Source organism: Aythya ferina, assembly GCF_964211825.1.
Source record: "Aythya ferina genome assembly, chromosome: 17".
In the NCBI taxonomy this organism is placed as follows: Eukaryota; Metazoa; Chordata; class Aves; order Anseriformes; family Anatidae; genus Aythya; species Aythya ferina.
In genome coordinates this window covers 6,922,436-6,934,529 of record NC_140316.1, presented here as the reverse complement: position 1 = coordinate 6,934,529, position 12,094 = coordinate 6,922,436, and the positions used below count along the sequence as shown (strand labels likewise).

At 40.4% G+C, this 12,094-nt stretch overlaps 1 protein-coding gene across 5 annotated transcripts in view; it reads right to left on the bottom strand.

The window, feature by feature from the left end:
* The window catches only part of CABIN1 (calcineurin binding protein 1), a 112,959-nt gene that overhangs the window by 8,107 nt on the left and 92,758 nt on the right, over positions 1-12,094 (bottom strand). For all 5 annotated transcript variants that reach the window (XM_084538885.1, XM_084538889.1, XM_084538888.1 and 2 more), the window contains one exon: positions 7,010-7,304. In XM_084538885.1, coding sequence (XP_084395011.1) covers positions 7,010-7,304 — 295 coding nt within the window. The remainder of the gene's footprint in view (positions 1-7,009; positions 7,305-12,094) is intronic.

Genomic DNA, 12,094 nt, shown 5'->3' with positions numbered 1-12,094 from the left:
TGAAAACAATTCAATGCAACAACCTACTCCAGCTTTCCTCTCCAACCTCTTTCCACTTGTTGCCAGGGAAACCAGTGTTTGCAGATGCCTATAGCGGGCGCCGGGGTTCATGACTTCATCACAGCTAATATTCTCCCTCACCATCTCCCTTTATACAAGGAAAACACTATATACACATAGCCACACACCAGAAACAGATTACACAACTCCTGCACCCATTTTTACACCAGTAAGACAGTTATTTGCTATTCTGACGCGGCCACGTCAAAAAATATTCCCTCGGCAATTTGCAGATGCGGAGAAAGTTTCAAAGCAGTAGCAGTGTAACAACGAGCAGCTGCTCCAGTCCCTGTGCACTGCACCGTGTGCTCATCACCCAGTTTCTTTGTGCTGCCAGGTGGAAGGAGACATCAGCATTAGTGATCTAAGACATTTTAGCTGGAATTTCAAAAAATCCTTTAGTCATGCAGTAAACCTATTATGTTACATGGAGAGTGAAAGACAAGCCCAGAAAATGTGACTGGCACCTGGAAAAAATGTTTTCCACTTGCTGAGGGAGGTGGTTTGAAGTATTAAAGCACAGATATGCTAAAGGCTACAAGTAACTTACAGTGCAAGCACAAAACATCGTTTCGTTAGAGGAAAAAGAAAGAAACTGAGCTTTGAACTCCAGGACAGAACGCTAACATGATTTCAAAAGTGTACGCTTGGAGAAATGAACAGATAACAGCTTCAAGTGCTTCACTGAAGCAGTTGCACCGCTTGCCTTCATCCCTCTGCAGAGCACCTTCCCCAGCAGTTCTGTGTCAGACAAAAAGCCTGAAAATACATTACTGTGATTTGGCAAATCTGCACCACTGAGCCTCCCAAACACTTCAAAAGAGTAAGGGCTACATCCTGTGTGCCTGCAGACACTAGGAAATACCTATGCTATTTGTTCCAGCAACAACTGGTTTACTTTGTATTTTACTGACCACACAGAGTACATACAGGTTTTCACAGCATCGTTACTTATTTACCATACTAGGTAGATGCTATGCTTTTTTTTTTCCCCATGTTGATGGAAATGGGTCTGATCCATTGCTCCCTGACACAATGGAGTAAATACCTTGCTGCATTTCCAAAGAATAGTGGCTAATGTGTAAACAATTAATTTCTGTATTCCATCTGCCTCACTCTCTGGCGTGCTGGGAATTAATACAGCTTTTTTTTCCCCCCCCTGTACAGCAGCTGCAAAGGCCATGGAAATCCTGAATTTGAAGGAGCTCAGAGTTTCCTCATACACTGTGGTACAAGTCAACGGAAAGACTGGGCTGGAACACAGGTTGGTTCAGCTGAACACAGGCTGGTTAAGGATGCTGACCCACAGAAATAACAGTGGCATCCAGCCCCAAACTGCATGCTGTGTTTGCCATGAGGTACACCACAGCAGGCAGAGAGACCAGGTGTATTCAGTCCATCAGGGGATGCAGGAGGTATCCTTGGTATCCTTTCCTTACACGTTTTCTTGCTCTACATTCATTCCCAGTATCCTAGCATGGAATTTATTTATTTATTAAAAAAAAAGTCATAGCTGTAGAAACACAGATTTGCCTTGAAATGCCAAATTCAGGAAATTACATTCAAAGCTGACACACAAAGCCATGTGTTAAAAATTAAGCATCAGTAATTTTGGAGGCGAAAAGCTGCAGAACACAAGTTCTGTGGCCCCCTGAAATGAAAGAAAGTCAAGCAGTCTGCTGAACAGAAGTTCACGCTGTAGTAACGTGGCATACTGCTATATTTATCACTAGAGTCCCGACAGAGTCTGCTGTGCAATTACGTGAGACATACCCCAAACTCTTTCCTAACACTGAGGTCAGCTGTCACAGAACAACATTCATGCTAGGAAAGCTTAAAACAGGTGGCTGCTCGGAAAGTGCTTCCTGGAAATAGTCCCTGGCCCATCCTAATTCCCAAACTCCCAGGTCCCTGAGGGAGCCACATTGGGGCACAGCCAGCAGAGCTCACTGGTACCTTGGTTAAAAAAAAAGCCCTGAAGCACAATACTAACTTTCTCTCTTTTTAAACAAACAAAAACCCCAGCCAAACAAAAACAAAAATAAAAATAATAAAAATAATAAAAAAAAACAACCCATGCCCTCCAATAAGAAATTTACAGGCCAAGATCAAAAAAGCCCAACAGTTTTGTATGGAATGATACAAACTTTCAAATGGCATTATAAAAATTCATCTAAATAGTAATTGTTTCTTTTCTATTCAATTTAGCAAGAGCACACCATTTGAAGAACATCATCTAGTAATAACCATAGATAGCAAATCTCTCGTTTGCAGTCTACTCCCTGTGAATTTTATATACTAGTTACCTAATGAAAGCCATAAGACCCTTCCTTCCCCATCAGTATTTCATCCTTCTTTGACCTGACAGCCAATTAAGCCCAAAACAAATTAGCACAAGCAGCTAAGGGTTTCGTTGTATTCTTTAGAGAGATTTTTCCAAGAACTCTGGAAACGATGCAATACCTGTGCAGTAGGCTTACAACAAGATCTCTCTTCAGTCTGCATTTGTACAGCAGTTTATAAAATATTCTGCTGGCAGCAAGCTGAGGCCAGTGAAACAAACATACTGAAACAATACAGCATTGTCATCGTGCTCTTCTACAAATCTTTGTGGTCTCCAGAAGATGCATTGTTACTGCAAGATATCCATAGGGCAGCGCTACAGGGATTTTCAGGGGGATCCAGAGAGCCTCTTTGGCCACTCAGCCTGCCCAGTCCATGCTATGCCCCTGGGTCTTCCCACCACCTCACAGGGCACGGTTTGGAAGCTGCTGTTCCTGTCCTATTTATTCTTACTGATTGAGCTTGGGCACATATAAACAACAGCTTTAATTTCAAAGAATTTTCCGCACAGTGTTGGACTGAATAAATAAAACTTGGGGAAAAAAAAAAAAAAAAAAGGTAAAAATTAGAAATAGGCATTAACAGTACTGAAAAACTCTGTTTGTTGCAATAGATACTAAATCAGCGTGCTTCCAAAGGGAAGAGGAAAAGACACAGCTGACTGGTACTGCCTGAGCATTAGGCAAAAGGGAATTAAGAAGTCATTCACAAACAGGAAACCCCCTGCTGGCAGTCAGCAGTGAAGTTGTTTTCAGAGTGCACCCATTGTGAAAAATAAAAAGCTTCATGAAAAGGAAGGATCAGACAGGTGGAAGTGAGAATACCAATGCCAACACAGGAGGCAGACGCAGAGAGAGATTAGAGAGAGCAAACGGGGAGTTAGTCAAAGGCTGCCTGCTTGATTTCTATCGGCAACTTCGCAGTCACTAACAGGTGGAAAGGAGCTTCCACCCCAGGGTGCTACAGAAGGCGTGGGGTTACAGGTATTTGAACAGAGCTTTTAAAGCCTTGGAGGAATTCAGCCTTGGGGACTGAGGGAAAAAGCTGTCAAAAACCAGGATAAGTCATATTGTCTGTACAGGAAAGAACCCTCACACCGGGTAACTGCTCGAGGAATAACGCGATACGAAGACTCACATGAGGCCACAGGTCCGTGGCCAGGCTAAACTTCTGTGTTTCACATTTCCTTGAACCATCTGTTGGGATCAACTCTGAACAACACAGTTCAAAACAATTGAACAATACAAATTCAAAACAATTTTGAATTAAGCAGAGAAACCAAGAGATGAGACTGATCATGGTTAGGAGGGCTGAGCTGCTACTTCAGGTCCTTTAAAAAAGAAACTGAATGTTCAAACTGAATTCCACAGTTAAAATAAGGTTAAATAAAGTTAAAACAATTTAGCTTCATTTCTCACCCTCACCATACTACTGTTTACCTTTCCATGCAACCTTCTTCACTGGCATTTATTTCTTCTGCTTCTTGAAGTCAAAGTTCTACAGCTTGAAGCACACTTACACCTGTACCTGCCCTGTTGTGCCTATATAACAAACATCTGAAATCATAGCAGGATTATTTATTTATGGCTTATAGGCTGCAATTCCTCTGCACACTAGAGAAAGACCTGATTGACTTCCTCATCTCTGAATTTCTAAGCTTGGACAGCTGTATCATGACCTTGTTTTGTACTGAAATGCTTAGGGCTTGAATGGATGTAAATTTCATGGAGAGGGGAGAAGAATTTTCATTCTTCCACCTTTGAGTTATATTCCAATGAACTGAATAGCTGGTTTTAAGCAAAACACAACATTAAATAATTCCAACTATACAAGCCTCAGTACGAAAAGTCAGATGTCAGATGTGAATGTTTTCCTGTCCATTCATTATAAGAATCGTTATTTGGGCAAGGACACTGAAGTTAAAGAAAATGTCATGATTTTGCAGCAATTTAGAACAGTGTAAAAACAGAGCAGCGGGACACATTGCAGAGGGTTTATCTTAATTGTCCTATTTTAGTTTCCCCACAGAAAATTATAGGCTGAGCCAAAAAGACTAATAGGTCCACAGACATTCCTACATGTAGGAAGCTCTCGTGTTGAAACTACCACTACTTTGCTGCTGGATTTCATCATGTTGTATTCTATACTAGTCATATTAGACAAAATCTCTTGAAAACATCCACATAAGAAATGAGTGGCAACTTCGCTTTTAAAGCCATTCTTTTTTTCTGAGTGAAACCACAGAAAACAATAGCAGCTAATCCTCTGTGACACTGAATACTCTCATATGAACAAATAGATACAGGAGGAGGTTACAAAACATGGCAAGAGATGAGAAAGATGAAAACAGATTACTCTGAAAATGGGGGAACCGATTTTATTATTTATTTTTAAAACAGAAACAGAGCTAATGAGAGGCAGATGAAAAAAAGTGGTAAACCAGATTATAAATAGTACTTTTTAAAGGAGGTGGGTGCAAAGATAGGAGAATCAAAAAGAAAGGAAAAGGAAAGGAAAGGACACAGCAGTAATTGGTGTCTCTCTCAGCTAGAAAAATGACCTGTCAGGTATGTCTGAGAGCCAGAAAGCCAGATACAACACACACACACTCAGCACTGGAACAAGAGCTTTGCAGAGAGAGCCTCTTGATCTTCAGACACAGGGATCCAGGGTTATAATTTTGGCAGCTAGCCCTTCCATCTCCCTCGACCAAGATGAGGTATAGAAGCATAAAAGACCAACGAACAATATGAAACTTCACCACCCTAACAAAGCCTAGGAAGTCAAAAGATTAAAATAAACGTTCTAATCACTGCAAGGCAGCCCGGGAAATTGCTGAGAGGAAAGCATGTCAGAAATGCTCATGAGTTTGTTTGAAAACTGAAAGAATCTGGGACCTCTTATCTGCATTGTCATTCCTACCAGTCTCCTTAGTAAATGCACAGCAACTGCATAAACTAGAGGATTTTTCCCCTGTTGTCTAGGCACAAACCTGAATTACTCCCCATTGAATAAGCCTACAAAGATATCTTATGACACTGTGCAACTCCATTCTTCAGCTTCATAAGAAGAATAACAAATGTGGTTTACGCACTGACTCAGCCATTCCCTTCCTTATCATTCCCCTTCCCCTCCTCTCCCTCCCAAGACACTCTCTCCCTACTTTTGTGAAAAAGGAAAATGAGATGATTATAACGCAACTCCTAACACTGGATGTTAAATCTCAATTTTGTCCTGTACTCAGAGATTAGCAAATCGGGAAAACTGATTTCTCCCTCGCTTCCTCTTTGTTGCCCATGAATTCAGCAGACTGCGTGTGTTTAGATGCCAAGGCTGATTACATAAGGCAGTGTATGGATAGAAGTCACAGTACGAGTTTACTTTCACAAAACATCTAGATGATACATAATACCCATTAATGAGTAGGCTATCATTAAGTCTCACAAATCTAGGCACTATTCCCATTGTATCCTCGTCTGTCACTTTCCCCCAGAGCTGTATGTTTGTTGTTCATTCATAACTCTATCTGGGTTCCTATTAATTCTGCTGTGGCATTTTATGGGTAGCTCTAAAGTTCAAGTTTGCGAGCAGATGGAGTGAGTGCAAGCAGCAGCAGGTTTTTCAGACAGTGTTCCTGCTAAGGTTGCAAGGAAGTACACACCATAACAGGTGCTCTACCACTGTAACATGCACAGTGTCCCACAAATAAGCACAGCCATGTCTTTGGGCACCCAAGATAAGTCTGAAACTGGGTCTAATCCTACTGCATTCCCAAAGTGGATCAGCGATTTTTACTACTGCTAACAACGCCAGCTTGCCAGGACAGCAGGAAAGAAAAAGACGGCGCTCTCAATTAACTCTTTCCTCATTTAGGCAATCTGTATAGGACCAAGTATATGACACATTCCTAACCAAATCACACAATCTTGCTACAGAATAAGTAACATTTGTTTTGCCTCTTCAACCCTTTTCTGTACTCCAACTTTGCACATAACCATACTAGGACTATAAATATATTTCCAACATTCCAGTCCTGCCAGATGCTTCTTTTCTCAAATGTGAAACATAATGGTGATGGTACACTAACTTATGAGCTATGCAGAAGCTTGGAATTTTCACAGTATTACGTATCTCCACACACATATACATGGCTGTGATATCTGTGCATCTAATTATGTTAATCTGGCACTTACAAGTCAGATGTAGGCTATCCATCAGTTTATTGCAATTTCAATCACTTCCAACTTTTTAAAAGCATTTGAAGTATTTTAAAGAACCGTATCTTTACTTTCTTTAAGAAAAAACAAATGCCACTTCAGACTTAAATGATCTATTTAAAATATTATGTTATTTTTAGGCTGTTATTCCATGATTTCACGTGCAAGTTACATGCAGTGCATACTAGAAGCTCTTTACTCTATCCTAGCAATTAAAATACGTATAATTTTATACATGTCCCAAAACAAACCCTCTGTTTGTGTAACCTTTTGAGTATGGCCAAGCGATCAGAAAGTGGGACAGAATCAGAACCCAGGCACTGACTCACAACGTGGCCTTGGCAAACTGATTAGAGAGGGCCATGATGTTCTGTCTCCCTGAGACTTACCACGTGCGAGATCACTCATGCTGGGAGCAGTCTCTGCATTCTGACTCCGGAGATGCTCAGTGTCCCTGTGTGACTCCTGGGAGGGAGGCACTGAAGAAGATGCTGAGGAGGAAGAGGATGAAGAGGAAGAGGCTGGTTTGGATTTGGGATGAAGATCATTCAGTCTCAGGAGATTTTCAGGAGTCACAGTGTCTGGATTCACTGGGGCAGGATGCAGCGTGGCTGGTGTTACTGGGAAGAAGCTCTCTCTGGTGTCCTTCGTGTGCTTTGGGGTTGTGGGCATTTCTGCTGTGGACTGCATAAAACACAAAAGGGAAGGCAGAGACAGTGAGAAATACATGCCAGTAATTCTGCACCTGCTACCTGCTTCAGTTACAACCGCAGGCAGTACAACTTCTTGTAGACAGAAAACACTAACAAATAAAAAATCAAACATTATTATAAAGCAATCTTTCTCCTTTACAGATTATTTTCCTGTTCCTTTCAATCCACTTATCAAACTAGCACTTGAACACTTATTCATATTCACATTTACAATGCTTTATTTAACAAGTCCCTCACAACATAACACTTTCCTGAGCTCCATCATTAAGCACAAGTTACAAACTCTTATAAACAGAAATTTATTTCATGCAAAGGTGTGTTGACAAACTTGGCCTGAATGAACAGATACACAGTGCTTTAAGAGAATTTGCAAATTATTAAAATAAATGATTTTTAGTAGACGATATGAGAAGAAATGGAGAAAACAGAAACACGTATTTGCTTGAAAAATAAATCATCAGCCTAGCCCCAAATCATAAGTCCCCAATATCTGCAGAACTGAATAACATCGGTGTTCAATTTGGAACAACACTCCGGGAATTCATTGCCTTTGTAGAAGTTAAAAATGGCACCAAGAGCAACACTTTTCTCCAAAGGCCAAGCTAACAATTTAATGCAGTGCTGTTACTTATGTAGGCAGAAGGGTGACAAAAATTCACCAAAGGGAATAAAAGCACCCATAAAATGAGCATCTTCGCTATAATTTTTATCAGTAATTAAATAAAATATTCTTGCCTGTGGGGCCACAGGATGTTTTTATTTCATGTTCTTTACAGTCTTCATTTAATGGAGACTTACTGTACCATAAAAGATATGGTTGAGTGGAATCTCAGTTGTTTAATTGCCTGTCTCATTCCTCTACCTCTCATACCTCTGCCAGGAATGAACAAAAAGTCATTTTAACCATGGTGATAGAGTACGAGTGTTTGGAATAGAAATAAAGAATTCTGCTGTCAGATGTAAAATCAAATTGGTCCCTAATGTCCTAGATGACCAAAGATTTATTACCGTGCCTTAAGATTCAGCAGAATTTCACTGAGAAATAAAGTAAGCTGGGGAAATTACATCTTTAAAATTCCACAGTGGAAAGCATACAAACACATTTCTGAAAATAAATGGTGGAACGTATTTTAAAGTTCCTGAACTTGATTAATCAATTGCTAAAACATGTGATTAAAGTCTGCAACATTTTATGTGCACAAAAGAAATGAAACATAGCAGCTATAGTCAAAACAATTGCCCTGTAGGATGAAATAAGGTCTACTCTACCTCTGAAAACAGCAAGTTTTTGATGTGTAAAGCCATCAGTTCCAAAACTAAAGGTCTCAAGATGCACAAATAAGATTGTATAAACATGAGGGAAATTAAGCTGCAGAAGAAAGCCTCACGCCAGAAGTGAGATCACTAGAGGAAATGTTCTCAGCTGTGATTTAGAGGGAAAACCCTTCACACCCATGCACTTCATTAACTCACATAACACGTTATGTAGAACCTGAAATTTCTATGCTTATATTGTATCTATTTTTTTCTGCAGAAATATATGAGGATACTACTAGTTAGTTACTCATTTGTTAAAAATACATCTGCATCTCAAACGGCATTTCTATAAAAATGCACAGCTATTACCACAGACAGAAAGAGGACATCTGGAAAGTAACTCAGCAAGATTGGGATGGCACTCAAAAAAAATGATTACTGAGAGAAGGAACACAGCATCATGGAGTAATTCCTGCTGGAAGGGACCTCTGGTCCAACTCCCTGCTCAAAGCAAAGCTGGCTTCAAAGTCAGATCAGGTTACTCAGGGCCAGTGTCCAACCCAGTTCCACGTATCTCCAAGGATGGAGGTTCCATAACCTCTCTGGGCCCTGTTCCAGTGCTCTGCCACCTTCACACTGAACACTTTTTTTCCTATCACTTCTGCCAAATTTCTCTCGCTCCGACTTGTAACTGGTGCCTCTCATCTGGCTCTTTCTTCTCTACTGAAGACAGCAATTCAATACCCCCCAGCTCTCCAGCAGTCTTCTCCTCTCCAGGATGAAGCAACCCACCTCTCTCTGACTTCACTGCTCTAAGGTCACACCGGTGACCAGAAACCAACTCCTTGTCCACCAGGACCCCGAGATTGTTTTGCCAGTGCTGCTCCCCAGCCAGATGTGTTACAGCGGGGTCATTCTGCTCCAGATGCAGGACTTTGCATTTCTCTTTGCTGAGCCTTCAGGAAGTTCTTGTTGATGCTATCCTCCAGCCTAGCGAAGGTCCTCTGAACAGTAATTTCCATTCTCCATCTTCTTGACCATGCCCTCCAAGTTGGTGGCATTCATGAACTCCCTGAGGTTTCACTCCATCCCACCATCTGGGGCCTTACAGAGGATGCTGCCCCAAAACGAGCCCCTCAGGCACGCCACCAGGAACTGGCTGCCAGGTGGAAGCCCAGTGGTCAGCCACCGCAAGGGGACACAACAAACGGTGAAGAGAACAAGGCCTCCTTGCAAGTTGTGGATGGCCAAGCACACAAGGAAGAAAGCTTGAGACTGAAATAACCCTTATAGGTGTACATAAGTAGAACAAATTCATATTTAAATTTCTCTCAAAATAAGGACGTGCTATCAGGGGCAAAAGTCTTTTTTTTTTTTTTTTTTTCTTCATTTTCTTTTTTTCCCTACCAGGTGAAGTTGCAGTTTGGGCAAGTTTTTTTTTTTTTTCCCCCCATATAAAATTAACCTGCCTTATCCAAATGTTAATTGCAGTAAGATTCCTAATGCACAGTCAAAAAGTACAGCCTCATATACTAAAGCCTGGCAACCAAAGATTTTCATATTTATGGCTTTAAAGGGAACGTTCCAGATGTGACCTGGTACAGAGCTGTCGAAGGATTCTGGAATTATGTTCTTTTCAACCCAGTGAAACAGACAGACCTTGACAGGAGGAAAAAAAAAAAACACAACAACTCCTCTCAATGACTTTCTTTTCTCAAAACAGTGTGTGGGGGTGGGAGAAAAGGAGGAAAAGCTATCTTTAAATAAAAGATGAAGCATAAAAACACAAAACAAAACAAAAAAGCTACCGTGCATTCTGTCATTCACATGGCCCTAACAAAAAGGGATTTAAGCTTGGCTTATAGGTTTTATTGGACCCAGAAACTGGAGAAAATCCAAAAGTTGTGTGCAGAAAACTAGGACTTCTTCTTTAAGACATTCATTTTTTAATTTAAGGGCAAGAATTTCAGCACCTCTGATCAGTTAAGTGTTGCTACTCCCAAACTCCAGGTTAGTGCAATGTCATTCACTATGCTGTTCATCAAGAGTTATGGGGCCACGCTATCATCATCATGTAGGTGACTGCCTCCAGAAAAACACCTTGTAACACCACATTTGAAAAGTAAACCTAGAAAAACTCATTACAGGAAGTCTTGCATTTGCCAAAACCACTTTATGTTCATCTATTCTTACTGCTCTGTCAACACAAGGCACAATAAAGATTATCCTGCACAAATGTGAAGTAGGAAACAGAGTAGCACTGATAATCCTTTAACAATGTTTTATGTTTCCTCATTGAGGCTGTTCTCATAGAGCAGGGATTCTTCTAAATGTCTGCTTTGCTGTGGCACTTTTAAAATTACAAAAATTCTCCTTCCCTCACCCCTCCAACCCATCTCACCCTGCTGAGCTTCCCTATTATCACTGCTGCTTTTGATCTACAGCAGCTTTATCATAAAGTGGCTTTAGTTACTGAGGGGAATCTTCTGTTTTCAGGCATGATGCTCACAGAACAAGCGCATATAACCGAAATAAGATGAAAACTTATTTATCTGCCTTCCTTATATCTTTTGTTGAAATTACAGGTTCATCCGGTCAAGATTGGATTTTCTTCTGGATTTTTATTGAAGAGCATGAAGTTCTACTTTTGTCTCGACTACCATACTATCAAAGTGGATGGAAGAAACATTTAAGACATTAATATCCAAACAATGTGTCACAGACTGAGAAAAATAGTTCATTACTTCCATAAATATCTACCATCTTATCTCCTGTTCTTTAAACCATCTAGTAAAAATGTTCTTTGTTATGAAGTTCGTATAAAGCCAAAATTCAAATGAGTAATTAGCATGCATGTTTGTATGGATTATGACTATTTCTAACTTAAACACATGAAGGGATCCAAATCATCTCCTTATTTGCTCAAACCTTGACTATTTCAACATACTTCTCTGAGAGATGATTCAGCTTCAGGGAGGCTATGGGCAAACCCATCTCATGTTGAAAAATGATGTAAACAAAGTAAATAAAATGCAGGAAAACAGGCCCTGGAACAGCCTTCCACTAGGAAAACCAGTAGTGAAAAATAAAAGAATTTTTTTCAGAGATGTTACTGGAAAAAATAGCTCCCTATTATTTCCCAGTGAAGCAGCTCAGTAATGAAACAACAGCACGAAAAAATAATAAAATAAAATTGGGCATTAAGTCATAAGAAAATTGTGCTTTATAGACTGTCTGCAAAGGCAGGAGGTGACAACCTGAGCAAGGTTATATTTCTGCCTTGTTGTTTTCAACATGTTCTGAAAAACAAATAAATCCTACAGGAACCTTACTATATTGCCTCTGGAACACTTCACTGCTTTGTGGCTGTGGGAAAAAATAACGTTCAAATGTTCCATAAAATGGGAAAGCAACAGGCTTCCCAACAGGAGTTTCCTAATGAAAGATGCTGGCACTGCAACTGTTACATAACGTTTGGTGGTGGTGGTTTTTAAACTAGTCTCA